Source organism: Scleropages formosus, chromosome 17 (assembly GCF_900964775.1).
Source record: "Scleropages formosus chromosome 17, fSclFor1.1, whole genome shotgun sequence".
In the NCBI taxonomy this organism is placed as follows: domain Eukaryota; kingdom Metazoa; phylum Chordata; class Actinopteri; order Osteoglossiformes; family Osteoglossidae; genus Scleropages; species Scleropages formosus.
In genome coordinates, this window is record NC_041822.1 from 3,840,826 (window position 1) to 3,856,387 (window position 15,562).

Genomic DNA, 15,562 nt, shown 5'->3' on the forward strand with positions numbered 1-15,562 from the left:
GGGGGCAAGGAGAGGCGTGGCAAGGAGGGGCGTGGCGCTGCTTCCCGGGCTCGGCGCGGGAACCAAGCGAGCCGGGGCGGTGACGGGGGAGGTGACGGGGGCGGTAACCCCGGAGAACGTAGGTGGCACTGGGCGGCTCTTTTCTCCTTTGGGGCAACGCGGACCGGTGAGCGAAGAGCAATGGCAGTTTTTAACGTAGCTTCGAAAGTTCTACAGTTGTTCTGATACTGGTGATATATTAATATTTTACATGTGGTCGATGCTGTGTTAAACCTGGCGTCGGAGAACAAGGTGGGCGAGTGTGTGTTACATTAGGACAGAGGTGTGTGTTGTCGGGGTGATAAAAACACGGAACTGTCGCTGGTTACACAGCCTTAAGCGCAAACGCGGTGACACACGGTGTGTGAGAAACACGTTTTCGTGCGTGTCCTTCACCTCCTCCTGAAAAAAGCACCTTTTGGCTTTTCCGTGCTGTGAGTGTCTCTTCACACGGACTCGCTTGCGCCTCTTCCAGTAAAAACAAGTTCGATCCAACATATAAATCCTGTTTGTCAAGAGGAAGATTATTAAAACTGTAATAATAAGAGTAAATGTAAAACAAAACAAGGTAGGAGAGAATCTTATTTGACTGCCTGCAACTTTATATAACAACCACTTGAATATAATAATTATTAATACTACTTTACAGTAATAATAATTTACTATCTCTTTTCTTATCATTTTTTCTTAATAATAATTCATAATAATAATCATTCCAAAAGCTGGTCTGCAAAGTTCTGGGCAGTCAAACAACTTTAAAAAGTGTAATAATAATAATAATATAGTAGTAGTATGGTATTAATTTGGCTGAAGTTATTGTCCAAGGCAGCTTGCAGTATAAGCACATTTACAAAGATTTTCTGATTTATAGCACGGTGTTCTTACTGTAGTAATTCAGGATTAATACCTTGCTCAAGGGTACTTCAGAAGGAGTGGAATTTGAATCCATAACCTTTACATTACAAGGCGGTAGCCTTAAACACTGCACCCCCTGCTGGCCCTTTAAGTGAACAGCTGTTTTGTTAGATTCACCCTGTCCAGCCCTCCACATCTCAGTGCTACATTGTCTTATAAGTATTCAGTTAAACCTTTCAGCTCTAATCGATTCACTGTGGATCGTCATTTTCCGGTGAAAGCTCTGAAGACGGAACATTACCTGGAAATGCAGGTTGGTGGAGAACACGCCGCACCGGTGTCCAGAAGACCTCGTGAAGATGACATGATGGAAGGGGACTTGGGCGACGGCATGGGCAAGAAGCCCGGAGGGCTATATGGCAAGACGCAGCAGGTGCTCGACGGAGGTAAGGGAGATGTGCTGCAGCCCACCCCCCCAGCAATGTCGTGGAATAAGGGGAGCGAGAAAGGCGCCGAGGTCTTCACCTGGACCTCCTACGGTTCCCTGCATGCAGCACTCCGACAGGGTGGGGTCGCTGCGCAGCCTTGCCCTCCGAGGAGACTCAATGGCACAGGTAGGCCACTCTCCACAAACAGTTTCAACACTTTTCTATAGTCCTATAACTTATTACTGATTTATTTATTCATCTAGATGACACTTTTCTCCAAGGGGACTCATAATACTAATTAATAACACTAATACTTTTTTTAAAATATATTTCTCTTTTAAATATATTGTCTTGTTTGCACAGTCTAGAGTTGACTAGATGAACATTTCACTACAGGTTGTATGTGTGTATAACTGTATGTGACAAATAAAATCTTGAATCTTAATAGGTTTGTATGCTCAGCTACTTAATTTTTCTTACTCTGTTAGTTCAGAGTAAGTACCTTGATCAGGCATACTACAGTAGGAGGTGTTTTATATAAAACATTATATATAATCTGTTATATGATCATAAATTTTATATATATATATATATATATATATATATAATATAAAAAGAAATATGTAAATATTATATATATATTTCTTTTTATATCTATTTATGCATGTGAATGCAATATATAGTCTTTTTATCATCTTAAGGTAATAGATTCCAGAAGAACTCTTTGTAAGGTGAATGTCATAACTGACAGATGTAATTTCCTTTACCTCCAATGGGAAACATTTTTATTCAGTCCTGAGCCCCAAAACTGGCACTCATTTATGTTAAAATAGAAAATCCCATGATAAACGGACAAAATTTTTGGACAAAACAGTAGTTGACATTAGTTGTCATAACACAATATAGCAAGGCGTTATCCTTTATTAATTTTTGAAATGCTGCACGACTGTCTGCCTGTGTTCGTTCAGCTCTTTCGTAGCTGTTATATACTGTACGATGGTCACAAGCAAAACACATACATATAAGCAGTGTTTATGGATTGTGAATTTAATGTATTCATGAAATTGTTAATGCAGGAAAAAACAGAACAGTATAGGCAAAAGAAATCTGTGAAAACACACACACACACACACACACACACACACACACACACACACTCTGTCTGAACTGCTCGTCCCATACGGGGTCATGAGGAGCCGGAGCCAAACCCGGCAACACAGGGCATAAGGCTGGAGGGGGAGGGGACACACCCAGGACGGGATGCTAGTCCATTGCAAGGCACCCCAAGAGGGACTCGAACCCCAGACCCACCGGAGAGCAGGACCTGGTTCAACCCACTGCACCACCGTGCCCCCCCATGAAAATTTTATGTATATATATATATATATTATATAGTTATTATACGTATCTAGTTATATGTATAATAACTAGATTTCGAGGAGAACCTTATTTTTAGTAGTATTTTGCATTATGGCCAAGCACAGTAAGAGTTGTAGCAGGAGTGTGTCACGGCAGTCCTGGATTTGCCACAGTTTTTGTATTTAGAGGAAAAGTTGCTTATGTTTCGTCCCCAGTCACCATGGAAACGGTCATGTTTGCTCAGCTTGTGTCACGGCCTGCTTTCGGTCACTGAATAAACATTGTTAACGCACACCCAAGGATGTGTTCCTGCTTCTTTCCTGTATTTTGTTTATCTGTCATTATAATTTTGAAAATACTAAAAAATAAGTGTACAGCCAATTTTAATGTTGTTAAAAGTGTATTTCTAACTGAAGTTTTATATTCTGTTCAGTTTTTAACGTAGTGTTGTGCTCATGTATTTACTGTGTTGCAGGCAGACAATAAAATAATGCAGTGAATATATAAGGCATTTGGTCCTTGACAGTCATATTTTTCTGTTAAGTATTAGCCTTGTTTTATTTTGTCTGTGGGGTGCGGTGGCGCAGTGGGTTGGACCGCAGTCCTACTCTCCAGTGGGTCTGGGGTTCGAGTCCCGCTTGGGGTGCCTTGTGACGGACTGGCGTCCCGTCCTGGGTGCGTCCCCTTCCCCCTCCGGCCTTACGCCCTGTGTTGCCGGGTAGGCTCCGGTTCCCCGTGACCCCGTAAGGGACAAGCGGTTCTGAAAATGTGTGTGTGTGTGTGTGTGTGTGTGTGTGTGTGTGTGTGTGTGTGTGTGTGTGTGTGTGTGTGTGTGTGTATTTTGTCTGTTGATATTTAATATATAAATGTTTGTTTCTGAAGCTAACCAGGTGTTGTTTGCCACAAATCGTTTAATGTACATATATGATTTTCACTAGTCCCACTTGATGATCTTTCCAACGAGGAGCTCAAGAATCGGCTCCAGCAAGTCACGGAGGTAAGAGCACGTCATCACCTGCACTTCTTCATTACAGCTGTACCCAGAATTGGTGTATTTTGCTTTTCAATGACTGGTTGCTCAGTATAACAGTCCTGAAATGAGTAGATGGCAGAGTCAGAGAACTGAAACAAGTGGCAAAGTAAACATTTCATCATGTTTTGTCTTGTAAGAAATGCATGAGCAGCACCTTTTTTGTTATAATATTCTATGTCAGTAAATAGAAACTATACAAAATTACAGTGAATATGTTTTCAGCTGGAATTGGGGACAGCTGATGGTTTAGTGGTTAGAGCTGCTGCCTTTGGTCCCAAAGGTCATAGGTTCGAGCCCCTTCTCCAGCTGTAGTACCCTTGAGCAATGTACTTACCCTAAATTACTCCAGTAAAATTACCCACTTCTATAAATGGGTAAATAATTGTTAGTCACTTTGGGGAAAAAAAGCATCAGCTAAATGAATACAGTTGTGTGCCGCTTAATGACTGACCACATATACAGTACGATGGTGGTCCCATAAGATTATAATGGACCTGGAAAATTCTTATTGACTAGCGACGTCGTAGCTGTTGTAACGTCTTAGAGCAATGTGTTGCTCTCGTGTTCGTGGTGGTGCTGCTGTAAACAAACCTTCTGTGCTGCCAGTTGTTTGAAAGTATAGCACATTCAATTATGTACAGTACATAATACTTGATAATGATGATAAACACCTATGTTACTGGTTTATGTATTTGCTGTACTGTACTTTTTATCATTATTTTAGAGTGTACTCTTTCTGCTTATAAAAAAAAGTTTACTGTGAAACATTATGCTGTGTTACACCGGCAGCAGCGTCATAAATCTTGTGTTTACTGTGTCTCTCACTGCATCGAGGCTATACCATCTAGGTGTGTATAAGTACACTCTATGATCGAGGCTATACCATCTAGGTTTGTATAAGAATGCTCTATTATCAAGGCTATACCATATAGGTGTGTATAAGTACACTCTATAATCGATGCTATACCATCTAGGTTTGTATAAGTACCCTCTATGATTGAAGCTATACCATCTAGGTGTGTATAAGTACACTCTACGATCGAGGCTATACCATCCAGGTTTGTGTAAGTACCCTTTATGATCGAGGCTATACCATCTAAGTGTGTATAAGTACACTCTATGATCGAGGCTATACCATCTAGGTGTGTAAAAGTACACTCTATGATGTTCGCACAATAACGAAATCGCTTAACGACGCATTTCTCAGAACATGTCCCCATCGTTAAGTGACGTATGTCTGTAAATGTAATATAAATGTAAACTGGTCACCATTCATAGGATTGGAAGCAACAGGTGAAAACACTCAACAGACTAGATACAATTTCTTTATTAATAATAACCAATCTGTAGCTCCTTAAATGTGAGTAAAACGAAAGGAAGCAAGTAGCCCTTTGGCGGGATGCGGTTTTGTGACACATGTAAAGTACAGTACATGTAGGGGGTGGGGGTTACTTTAGGTTTACGTCTGCGTTTCGGTGTCCAACAGGAAGCGGAACTGCTGCACTGTGAACTTGAAGCTGTACAGCGTCACCTGGAGGGTAAACACGAAGCCCTGAAAATCTTGCAGAGTCGGGTAAGGACCGCTGCTTTCTGCCTCCTGTTCGCATGTAAATCGAGCACTGAGGCTTCACTCCTCTTTTCATTCCTCAAGGCTGTGTTTGAGAAAGCGACCACTCACACCAAGACATTACTACAGAAAAGTGAGGAGAGAACCAAGGCTCTGGAGAAGGTAACTTTTTAATTACTGCCCTGCCTGGAGAAAATAATTGGGTGTCTATGCTGATATGAAAATAAATGCAGTGTATTTTAAAAGATGGCCCAAGTACAACTCTAACTGCCACTCTATCTGTGGCAGCTGGTAACATAGTGGTTAGAGCTACTGCCTTTGGACCAAAGGGCGCATGTTTGAGACTCACTTCCAGCTGTAATACCCTTGAGCAAGGTACAGGCAGTCCCCGGATTATGAACAAGTTCCATTCCTAAGTCTGTGTTTAAGTCGGATTTGTACGTAAGTCGGAACGGTTCGGTACGGTTTGTATCTAACATCAGTTAGTCAAATGTTTCTCTTAGTATATAGTGTACAGTGTACCTTTCTGTGCATGAAAAACATTAAAGAAATACTTCCGGATACAATCAAACATCTTTAACATAATTTATAATACAGAGAGACATGGAAAGAGATAATAAATGTTACAATAGTATTTATAAAAGAGAGAGGAGGAGGAGTGAGTGGGTGTGTTTGTGTGTGTGTGTAGGTATGAAAAACATTAAAGAAACTTTAATGTTGGCTTTTCCAGTATTCGTTGGCATTTCACCTTTTTCCGATCGCGTTATTATTTCCACTTTAGTTTCAATCGTGATCCTTTTCTTTGATGCATCACCGTCACTTGCATTACATTTATGCTTTGGTGCCGTGGTTAGGAGGGTAAAAACAAAACAAATTAAAGCCAAATACGGTAAGACACGAGACACTGTTGACAGCAATGTGGTCCGATTGAAAAGAACCAGGTGTTTATCCTACCTCGGGCTCACGAGCCGATGAACCGCTGTAGACGCACGATGTTTTGATGCTTGTTGCAAAGTAGCACCCATTTATTATTACGAACCCTTGTATGTAACTCAAATTTTTAAAATAATAGGCTTTACTGGGGGTGGTTTGTAACTACGGGTTGTATGTAAGTCAGACGTTCATAACCTGGGGACTGTCTATACTCGCCCTAAAATTGCTCCAGTAGAAATTACCCAGCTGCATAAATAGCTGAATAATGTTAAATATCTTAACAGTGTAAGTCGCTTTGGAGACGAGCGTTGGCTGAGTTAATAATTGTATATGGTGATTGCTTTTGTGTTTTGCTGAATCTCTGACATACTGAAGGTGAGAAGATTGGAAGTGTATTCACACAACTGTCAGGTTTCTTGAATTTCCTGCACTATGTCTGTTATTACTTCAATTTTTGCAACATGTTTTATCCATTATTTTTGACCAAGTAAAAGGAAAGAGGTGCCTGTTCCTCCTTTTTGTAAATAAAAGACCGGTGCTTTCCGTGTTCAACTTTCAACACCGAGGCTGGTGATACTTTCACCTCAAACACGGTTGCGAAGCTTTGATCAGACAACCAGTATTCAAAGTGGCTAAGTGATACAGTCGCATTCCCTTTGCGAGCTCAGTGCCTTCTGTTTTTTTCCTTCAGGAAGTGAATGCTCTGCAGTGGGAGATCACCTTTAACCAGGCACAGTTCAAGAATCTGGAGCAATCCTGGAAGGAAAAGTATGAGAGGTGCGTTTGAACATCCTGGGCTATAAAGGTTAACAACAGTCATCGATATATTTCATGAATGTTCTTAACTTCAAGCCTTGTGCAGTACGGATGGTCCCCGACTGACAATGGGGTTACGTTCTGATAAACCCGTCGTAAATCAAAAATATCGTAAATTGAAAATGTGTTTAATACACCTAACCTACCGAACATCATCGCTTATTATCCTTTAAGATGGTCGAAATTGTCGTTTGCAAAAGTCAAAATTTATGTGCGATGGCCGTTACGAGCTTGCCGCCTTCATCAAAGTCAAAGTGACATTATTGTCATTTCAACCATATACAGCTGGTACAGTATACAGTGAAACGAAACAACGTTCCTCCAGGACCATGGTGCTACATGAAACAACACAAAACTATTTACACAGGACTACATAAAGTGCAAGTGTGCAAGACGTGTGCAAGACAGCACAAGACAGTACAGTAATTACGAAACAAGAAACAATAAACACAGTAAAAAACAGAAAATATTACAATATAATAAATACTATAGCTATAGACATACTAATTAGAGTTTGTCCTTAAAATTAATTGCCTTCCTCTTCTCACCACTAGCAGGAGACACAGATGGGTGTTTCGTAGACATGATGGATGCACAAAACACGACGTCGATACAAGGGGGGTATCCATACAATAATACACAGGGAAAGATGTTCAACCCCTTGTGCCAAAATCAAGGGGGGTTGGACACAAACCAACCACGCCACAGTATTCCATCCCTCCCAAAACCCCACCAAACAGTTCCCTTCACAAGAAAAATCAGCCCACATCATGGGGCAAACACCATCCTCCTCGCCGGGAGCCACCGCGAGCACTTCGTTGGGGTTGTCAAGTGGGGATCTTCCTTCGTTGATGTTTCATTGAGTTGAGCCCACGACACCTCCAGAAGGCTCAACGGCGAGATCTGGCGTCCCAGACCCACCCCCCTCCATTCTCACAGTGCAATCCCAGCGACTCCACCCACAAAAAAAAAAAAACCCCAACCATACATCAACCACCAACAACCAACCAACAAACCACATCAGCATATGGAGGTGACAACAAAACTCAAACCATTGATGTTCACATAGGCGAGTACTCCCCACTCAAGTTGTCAAGTGTGCTTCCCCCAAACACCCTGATGCCTCCTCATCCACAACCACTGACTTGATCTTTCTGCTACCTCTGACAAGCTTTTAATCGCTGCTCTTGACGACTGACCCCTAAAACCAAACTCCAACAGTAGCGACGTGGTTGATTTTTCAACAAACCCCCTAGTACCGATCTCCACAGGTCTAATAACGCACTGCCAGCCTCGCTCCCTCACCTCACCAGCCAACTCAGTGTACTTCAATTTCTTCCTCTCAAAGGCGTCTTCCAATGAGTCTTCGAAGGGTATCATTAATTCAATGACGTACACTATCCGTGCACCCTCGGAGTACAGCACAATATCGGGTCTCAACGCCGTGATCGCAATGCACTGTGGCATCTGCAGCTGTTTTCCCACGTCTGCTACCAACTTCCAGTCACGCACTTCACCCCACAACTCGTACCACCACGACCACGCGCATGACTTGCAACCCTCTTCCCCTCCCGCACAAAAGAAATTAGCTTATTTCCTCCACACCGCGGGAGTGAATTAACTTCAACCCGCTTGTTCTCCAACAAGCATGCCAAGGATCTTAACACTTCATTATGCCTCCAAGTATATCTTCCCTGAGATAAACTAACCTTACATGCAGATAGAATGTGCCTCAAAGAGGCTATACCACCGCACAAGCTGCAAATCGGCTCTATACCTACCCAGCGATTAAGATTCTGTGGAGTAGGGAGAACATCCTAGGTGGCTCCAATGAGAAACTTAATACGACCGGCGTCCATCGCCCACAGATCACGCCAGCTGATCTTCCGTTTCTCCACATGCTCCCAAGCCAAACATCGCCCTTGCACACCATGTGACGTCGCAGTTACCCGCCTTGTCTCCTCTTCCTGTTCGCGGATAAAACCAATCACCATCCTTCTCCTCTCCGGCAACTTAGCTTTACTCCACAACTTTATTTGATCGCCGGCACCGAGCCCTGCCCTACCTACCTGCACCTGACCGACCACATCTCTGTGCTCAAGCGCTGCCTGCGCATGCGCAACAGCTTCCCGTGGATCCCACTTACGTCCTGTTTTTAGACTTACAGGAACCGATCTCACCGCTGGGTCTCTTGAGCTTGACAATGTTAATTCCAAACTAACCTTGGCACACTTGAATTTTTCTTCCACAAGACTAGTCAGTGGTAATTCCAAGACCCCCTTTCCATACAAAGCCACACTACTCAAACAATGAGGAACCCCCAACCATCTCCTAATAGCTTTGCTCATAACCCTTTCCAGTCTTTCAACCTCTGACATAGAGACCTCGTATATAGTTAGCGGCCATCTAATACGAGGCAATAAACCAAACTGAAGGCACCAAACCTTCAGCTTCCCTGGCAAAAAAGATTTATCAATCCTATTAATTGCCTGTACTACATCCTCCCTTAATCTTTTGACCTGCTCCCTGTCGCTAAATGAGGAATCATACCACCGACCCAAGCTCTTAATTGGCCTTTCAGCCACTGACGAAATCTGTTCCCCATCAATCTGGAAATTCTCCCGTGATAACTTTCCTTTAACTATCGACAAACTCCTACACTTACTAGGTTTAATTTTCAATCCGGCTAACTTTAGATTTCCATTCAACTTCGTTAATAAGAGACGAGTACATGGGACAGTAGTAGTAAGCAGAGTCATATCATCCATATATGCTCTGATTGGCAGAAGGCGAGAACCATCCTTCAGCCTCATACCCCCAACCACCCATCTCGATGCCCTTATTAACACCTCCATAGCCATGGTAAAAGCCAGAGGCAAGATTGTGCATCCGGCCATTATATCAATCCCCAGCCGCTGCCAAGATGTGGTGTATTGCTTAGTACAAAAATAAAACTGAATGTCTTCAAAATACACCTTAACCAGTCTCGTAATACACTCTGGGACTTTAAAAAAATCAAATGCCCTCCACAACAAAACATGCGGCACTGAACCAAAGGTATTCGCCAAGTTCAAAAAAATCACATGGAGGTCTTTACCTTCCATCTTGGCCTCCTTCATCTGGTGCCAAATCATACTACAATGCTCTGAAAAACCTGCAATTCCTGCCTTCTGCACAGAGGTGTCAATTAAATTGTTGACCAGCAAATATGCAGACAACCTCTGCGCCACAACACTAAAAAATATTTTCCCTTCAACGTTAAGAAGGCATATTGGCCTGAATTGCCCTATATCTACCGTATCTTTCTCTTTGGGTATAAACACTCCTCCTGCTCGCCGCCATTCCTTTGGAATGATACCTTTTTTCCATACGACCACCATCTCCTTCCACAAAAACTTTAAGACATCTGGGGCACCTTTATAAACCCGGTAAGGAACCCCATTGGGTCCTGGAGCAGATGCTGCCCTTGCACGCCGGACCACCTCTTGTACTTCTTTCAACCTTGGAGGACACACGTCCATTTGTACCACGATCTCCCCTAATGGAGGAATATCTGCAGGTACTTCAAAAACCCTCTCACTTTCACCATTGGTGTACATTTCCCACAGATAGCTCTCCAACTCCCTCCTTTGAACATTTAAACAACCAGACTTCTCTTGCTCAAGCAAAGACTTCACAAATTTAAATGGGTCCTTAAAAAATGCCACCCTAGCCTGCTCCTTCTTCTTTCTCCTCAATCTAAGCTTTTCCGCTCTCCTCAACACTACCAATCTACGTTTCAATTCTTCCTGCAAGATAGTAATACCACTTCTACCTCCTCATCTGCTCGTTTCCAAAGCTTTTTTAGGTGTCTTCTTTCCTGAATCAACCTCTCAATTTCCATCTGCCTTCTTGACTTTAACCTGCTCTGCTCACCCTTACACTTCTTCTCGAACACCCCAAATCTCTTCTTCCCATAATCATATATAATCTCACCCAACTGGTTTAACTTAGACTCAAGCCGTACCCTTCAAACCATTTAAAATCCCTCTCAAGTCATTGTTAACAGAGGTCCACTCCTTACAATCAGTGGCACCTGGCCATCTCACCTTGAGTTTTTGTTCCCTACACATTTCCTTCCCTGCCCGTCTTGGTATCATCTGCCCCGCACCCTCCCCATGGTCGATGCTGCCTTGTGCATCCATATTTGGTCTTGTCCTCTAAGACAGAGGTATTGATGTCCTGTGGTCTTTGGTGTGCAACCTGCCCCTGGACTTCACCCGACTTATTTGGACCACTCCGTAGGTCGTAGCGATCAATGCGGGGCCCCTGCCCTCGTCCCCCCAAACACCTCTTCTTGCCTTGATGAATTCTTAGGCCTCTCACTGAAGTCACCTTCCTCCAACCACAAATGCACACCTGCAGCGCCGATCCACCCCTGCTTGGCGTGGTTGTGTTTGTGCTTTCCCCCCTACTCATAATCAAGTTCACGCCATAGTCAAGAGCCGTTATATCCACCAATGAGTCATCTTTCATCCCTGCTCTTGCTGACTCTTGAGGTATTGATAACATTTGTGTGTCTATAGCTTGAACAGGGTGCACCTCCCGCTACACAAGAGCATACGATGCTGCTGACACAGGTTGCCAGCCCATGTCAGCCCCTAGTGGGGTCTATTCCCTCCTGCCAGCAGTCTCTCCTTGCCGTCACACGGTCTTTCCCGTGCCGCCAGCTGCCCTGTTAACAGCAGTCACTAGTCACCTAGAACCAACATACAATAATACACAGGGAAAGATGTTCAACCCCTCGTGCCAAAATCAAGGGGGGTATCGATACAAGGGGGGTATCCAAAAAAATTCTGGAAACACAGAACGCTGTAGAGTATCACTTATATACACTAACGCCCACGTGGCAGACTGGGAGATGCAGATTGCTGCCCAGCATCAGGAGAGAATATCACACCGCATATCGCTTGCCCGAGAAAAAAAATCTAAATTCAACATTCAACATTCAAAGTACAGTTTCTACTGAATGTCTATTGCCAGCTCTCCATCGCAAAGTCGAAAACTCGTTAAGTCGAGCCATCGTTAAGTCAAGGAGCGTCTGTACTGTTAGTGAAAGTTGTGCGTTTGTGTATTTTGTGAATTAGGATTTGTGCTGAGAATAAGACCCTGAGTACCACAGTGGAAGACGGTATGAAAGAGGTGCAGGAGCTGCGGTCCGAGAATTCCTGTAAGTGTTTCATGCCCTGCCATACAGCGTGGATATTACTAGTTAATTACACCTCCTGAATAAGATCCAGATGCAGAGATTAAGTAATATATATTTTAACTATTATAATTTTCGAGTGGGAATCTAATTTCCCAAGCAAAGATTTCTTATTCTTGATCCATATTTATCCGTGTTCTTTACCTTTACGTGTTTAGCTGACACGTCATTCCTAAACAGTTTACAATGTTATGTTACCTACAATTATTTGCTAGTTTAAACAGCTGGATGTTATTTTTGCTGGAGCATTTTAGGTTAAGTACATTGCTCCGAGGTCGTTCAGCAGGAGATGGGATTTGAACCTGCAACAGCTCTAACTGCTACACCACATGCTGGTGTGTTTGTGTTTCTTTTCGTTTTCTCTTTGTAGCTCTAAACCAGCGGTGCTTAGAGCTCATGGCCATGTTGAGTGCTCAAGAAAAGAGGGCGTTCCAGGGGTCTCTGCCTCCCTGTAGCAGCCTGAGAAGAGATGGGATGGCGCTCGAGGTAGGAAGAGGGGGTGCCTTGTGCTTACACTCTTTCTAACAGTGCTACAAAGGAGTAAGTTGTTACTCATGTTATCAATCCATCTTTTATCATTGAATTAATAGATGGATTAATAATGGGAGGCACGGTGGCACAACGAGTAGCGCTGCTGTCTCTCAGCACCTGGGTGGTGCAAGAGGATGTGGGTTCGAGCCCCGCTCAGTCTGTATGAGTTGGCATGTTCTCCCCGTGTCTGCATGGGTTTCCTCTGGGTGCTCTGGTTTCCTCCCACAGTCCAAAGACATGCTGTTCAGGTTCCCCCATAGTGTGTGAATGACAGAGGGAGTGTGTTCCAGTGATGTATGGATGAGTGACCCAGTGGCAGTGTAAGTAGTGTATCTAGCAGTGTATGTCACCGTGGTGTATAAGGTGTGTGGGCTGATAACACTACATATAGTTCATTGGAAGTTGCTTTGGAGAAAAGTGTCTGCTAGATATATACACACACACACAAACACACATTTTCTGAACCGCTTGTCCCATACGGGGTCGAGGGGAACCGAAGCCTACCCGGCAACACAGGGCGTAAGGCCAGAGGGGGAGGGGACACATCCAGGACGGGACGCCAGTCTGTCGCAAGGCATCCCAAGCGGGACTCGAACCCCAGACCCACTGGATAGCAGGACCCGGTCCAACCCACCGCACCCCCGCATGTCTGCTAGATAAATAAATGTAAATGAATTAACACTTCAAAGTGCTTTCGGTATGTAAAACTGTAGTGCTTGCCACAGAATTGTAACTGAGCTGGAAGGAAAGAGAGAGCTGTGGGATAAGGGTGATGGAAGTGCAGATTCGTTGTAGATGAGACTGTGTAGGGTGGATGCTGTGCTAGGACACAGCCTAGAAGTTGGCGTGTTCTGCCATCAAGAGCCTTGTTCCTGGTGTGTCGCCCACCCCTCTGCTGCTTTCCTCTGACCCAGCTGGCTGTGCTCGGTGCCTGCCACTGCAACGCCACAGACGGCGAGCCCTGTCCCTGCGCCAGGACTGCGGCTGCCAGCCGTAAGCAAGTGATCCAGCTCAAGCAGGAGGTAGAGCACCGCCGCAATTTTCTTGAGCTTGCTCCCCGTATCTTTACCTGGTCAGTCTTATAATGAGTATAAATAAATGCAAAAGGCAGCTTTGTCATGTTTGTGTAAAAAGTATTTTCAGTGCGTATGGACATGGCATTACTCATGAAGTCCTGTGCATCAGATGGAGATGCAGAGGAGGAGGAAGGAGGAGGCCTACGTCATGGCAGATGCATTCAGGATTGCCTTTGAGCAGCAGCTCAAGAGGAGGAGTGACCATGTCCTGTGCCTTACTGAGAAAGAGGGCTGCTTTCACAAAGACGTGTCTTCCGGTCACAGAAAGGAAGGTGAGGCACGGTTTTAAGTACTTTTTCTGCTGTGTGAGGAAAGCAGGGTGTTAGTAGACCTTAAGGTATTACTGGTAAGTGTTTTGGAATCATATGTGGAGGAATTTGTGAGATGTGTAGACTGTGTGAAGGCATGATGGGAAGGAAAAGTGCACTAATGGAGATCCTGTTTCAGCACCATTGAAACGAAGCTCCAACACTGTAGCTCAGAAGATAAGAGGAATGCTGCAGTCCTCAGCTGAGGACAAGATTTCACACGACTTGGCTGAGACACTCCACCACCTGGTTGATCTGGTCAGTGTGTCACGCCTTCTTCTATACTGCTCAACAGTAGGCAGTGTGGTGTTCAGTAATGATTGCGTGGGCTGGCTTGTAATTATTATGTTTTCTACATAATCTGCTATATTATGATCTTAACTGAAGCATTTTACTGCCTCTTATAGTAAAACAAAAAAACATTGGTGTACCAAAGCACTTGTTTCATCATCGTGATTGTTGAGCATTAGCATTGACTCCAGCTCGGGGATTTATTTTTAAGTGATTTGGTTTTCCCTGATTGGTTCTTGTGTTTGTGCAGTTGAATGACAAGGAGGAGGCTTTGGCGCATCAGAGAAAGGTGAGCCACATGCTGGCTCGCAACACGGAGGAGCTGGAGCAACGGCTCCTACAGCTGAAAGGGCTGGATTGTGAGGAGACCAGCCAGAGGTCCAGGCAGGAGCTCAGGATTTGTGATAACCCACCTTCCACGCTTCCTTCTATCCTGAGCACTCTGGGGGGAGACCCGGATGCCCAGACGCCCATCCCCGCAGCAGGGGCGCTTTCCGCAGAAATGGGAGCCACAGCTGAGACTGAAACAGAAGCTGATGATAGTGCTATGAGGAGGAGGCCTGAGAGATCTGGTGGCAGTAAGGAGCACAGCAGATGTAGTGTTTATGGTAAAGAGTGCTAATTGTTTATTCAAGAACAAAGATCACATTGATCCCGTTCAGTCAGTGCTCTATGTCTTACCTCATCAGAAGCCAGAACTTGTCCTTTATTTGCTGCGTAAATTGTAATCCATATCACATTAGACATGTAGGGTCTCGGGTTAAACGGAACGTATTTTAAACACTGCGTTGAGTATTAGAGGGCAACTCGTACAGCCCCGTGAAATCAAATTAAATGCCAAAGAATTGCTCTGAAATTACCAGTGCACTCAAAAGATTTCCCTTGCTTTTTAAATGTCTTATAAATAATTGGTAAAAATAAATCTCAGATTAAAAATCGAGTGTGATGACATGTTTCCTCAGCAGTGTGATTATGAACTTGTATCATCATCTTGTACTCATCAGCATATCTATGTCAAGGATGTCTTATGTTGAAATCTTACGATGTCTGTTGTCATTTGCTTGTCAAGAAAAATACTTTT

At 43.9% G+C, this 15,562-nt stretch overlaps 1 protein-coding gene across 3 annotated transcripts; it reads left to right on the top strand.

Moving 5' to 3' along the window:
• The first annotated feature begins 97 nt into the window (after positions 1 to 97).
• Positions 98 to 15,534, top strand: ccdc125 (coiled-coil domain containing 125). 3 transcript variants are annotated; one of them, XM_018760006.2, is made up of 12 exons: positions 98 to 166; positions 1,176 to 1,508; positions 3,620 to 3,678; positions 5,201 to 5,287; positions 5,366 to 5,443; positions 6,906 to 6,991; positions 12,157 to 12,239; positions 12,646 to 12,761; positions 13,721 to 13,828; positions 13,992 to 14,154; positions 14,330 to 14,448; positions 14,732 to 15,534. In XM_018760006.2, the coding sequence occupies exons 2-12, from the start codon at positions 1,202 to 1,204 to the stop codon at positions 15,101 to 15,103; spliced, it is 1,578 nt and encodes a 525-aa protein (XP_018615522.2). In that variant the 5' UTR covers positions 98 to 166; positions 1,176 to 1,201; the 3' UTR covers positions 15,104 to 15,534. The 3 variants fall into 3 exon arrangements, with proteins under 3 accessions (XP_018615522.2, XP_018615523.2, XP_018615521.2); XM_018760007.2 differs by having other exon boundaries at positions 150 to 291; positions 1,208 to 1,508; XM_018760005.2 differs by having other exon boundaries at positions 150 to 291; positions 14,732 to 15,533.
• Positions 15,535 to 15,562: the final 28 nt, after the last annotated feature.

Bases quoted from the DNA above. Each gene is read 5' to 3' on its own strand.
- ccdc125 (XM_018760006.2), top strand. From the start codon at position 1,202: ATGCAGGTTGGTGGAGAACACGCCGCACCGGTGTCCAGAAGACCTCGT. The intron at 1,509-3,619 runs GTAGGCCACTCT...GATTTTCACTAG, and splicing joins GAGGAGACTCAATGGCACAG to TCCCACTTGATGATCTTTCC. The intron at 14,155-14,329 runs GTGAGGCACGGT...ATCCTGTTTCAG, and splicing joins TTCCGGTCACAGAAAGGAAG to CACCATTGAAACGAAGCTCC.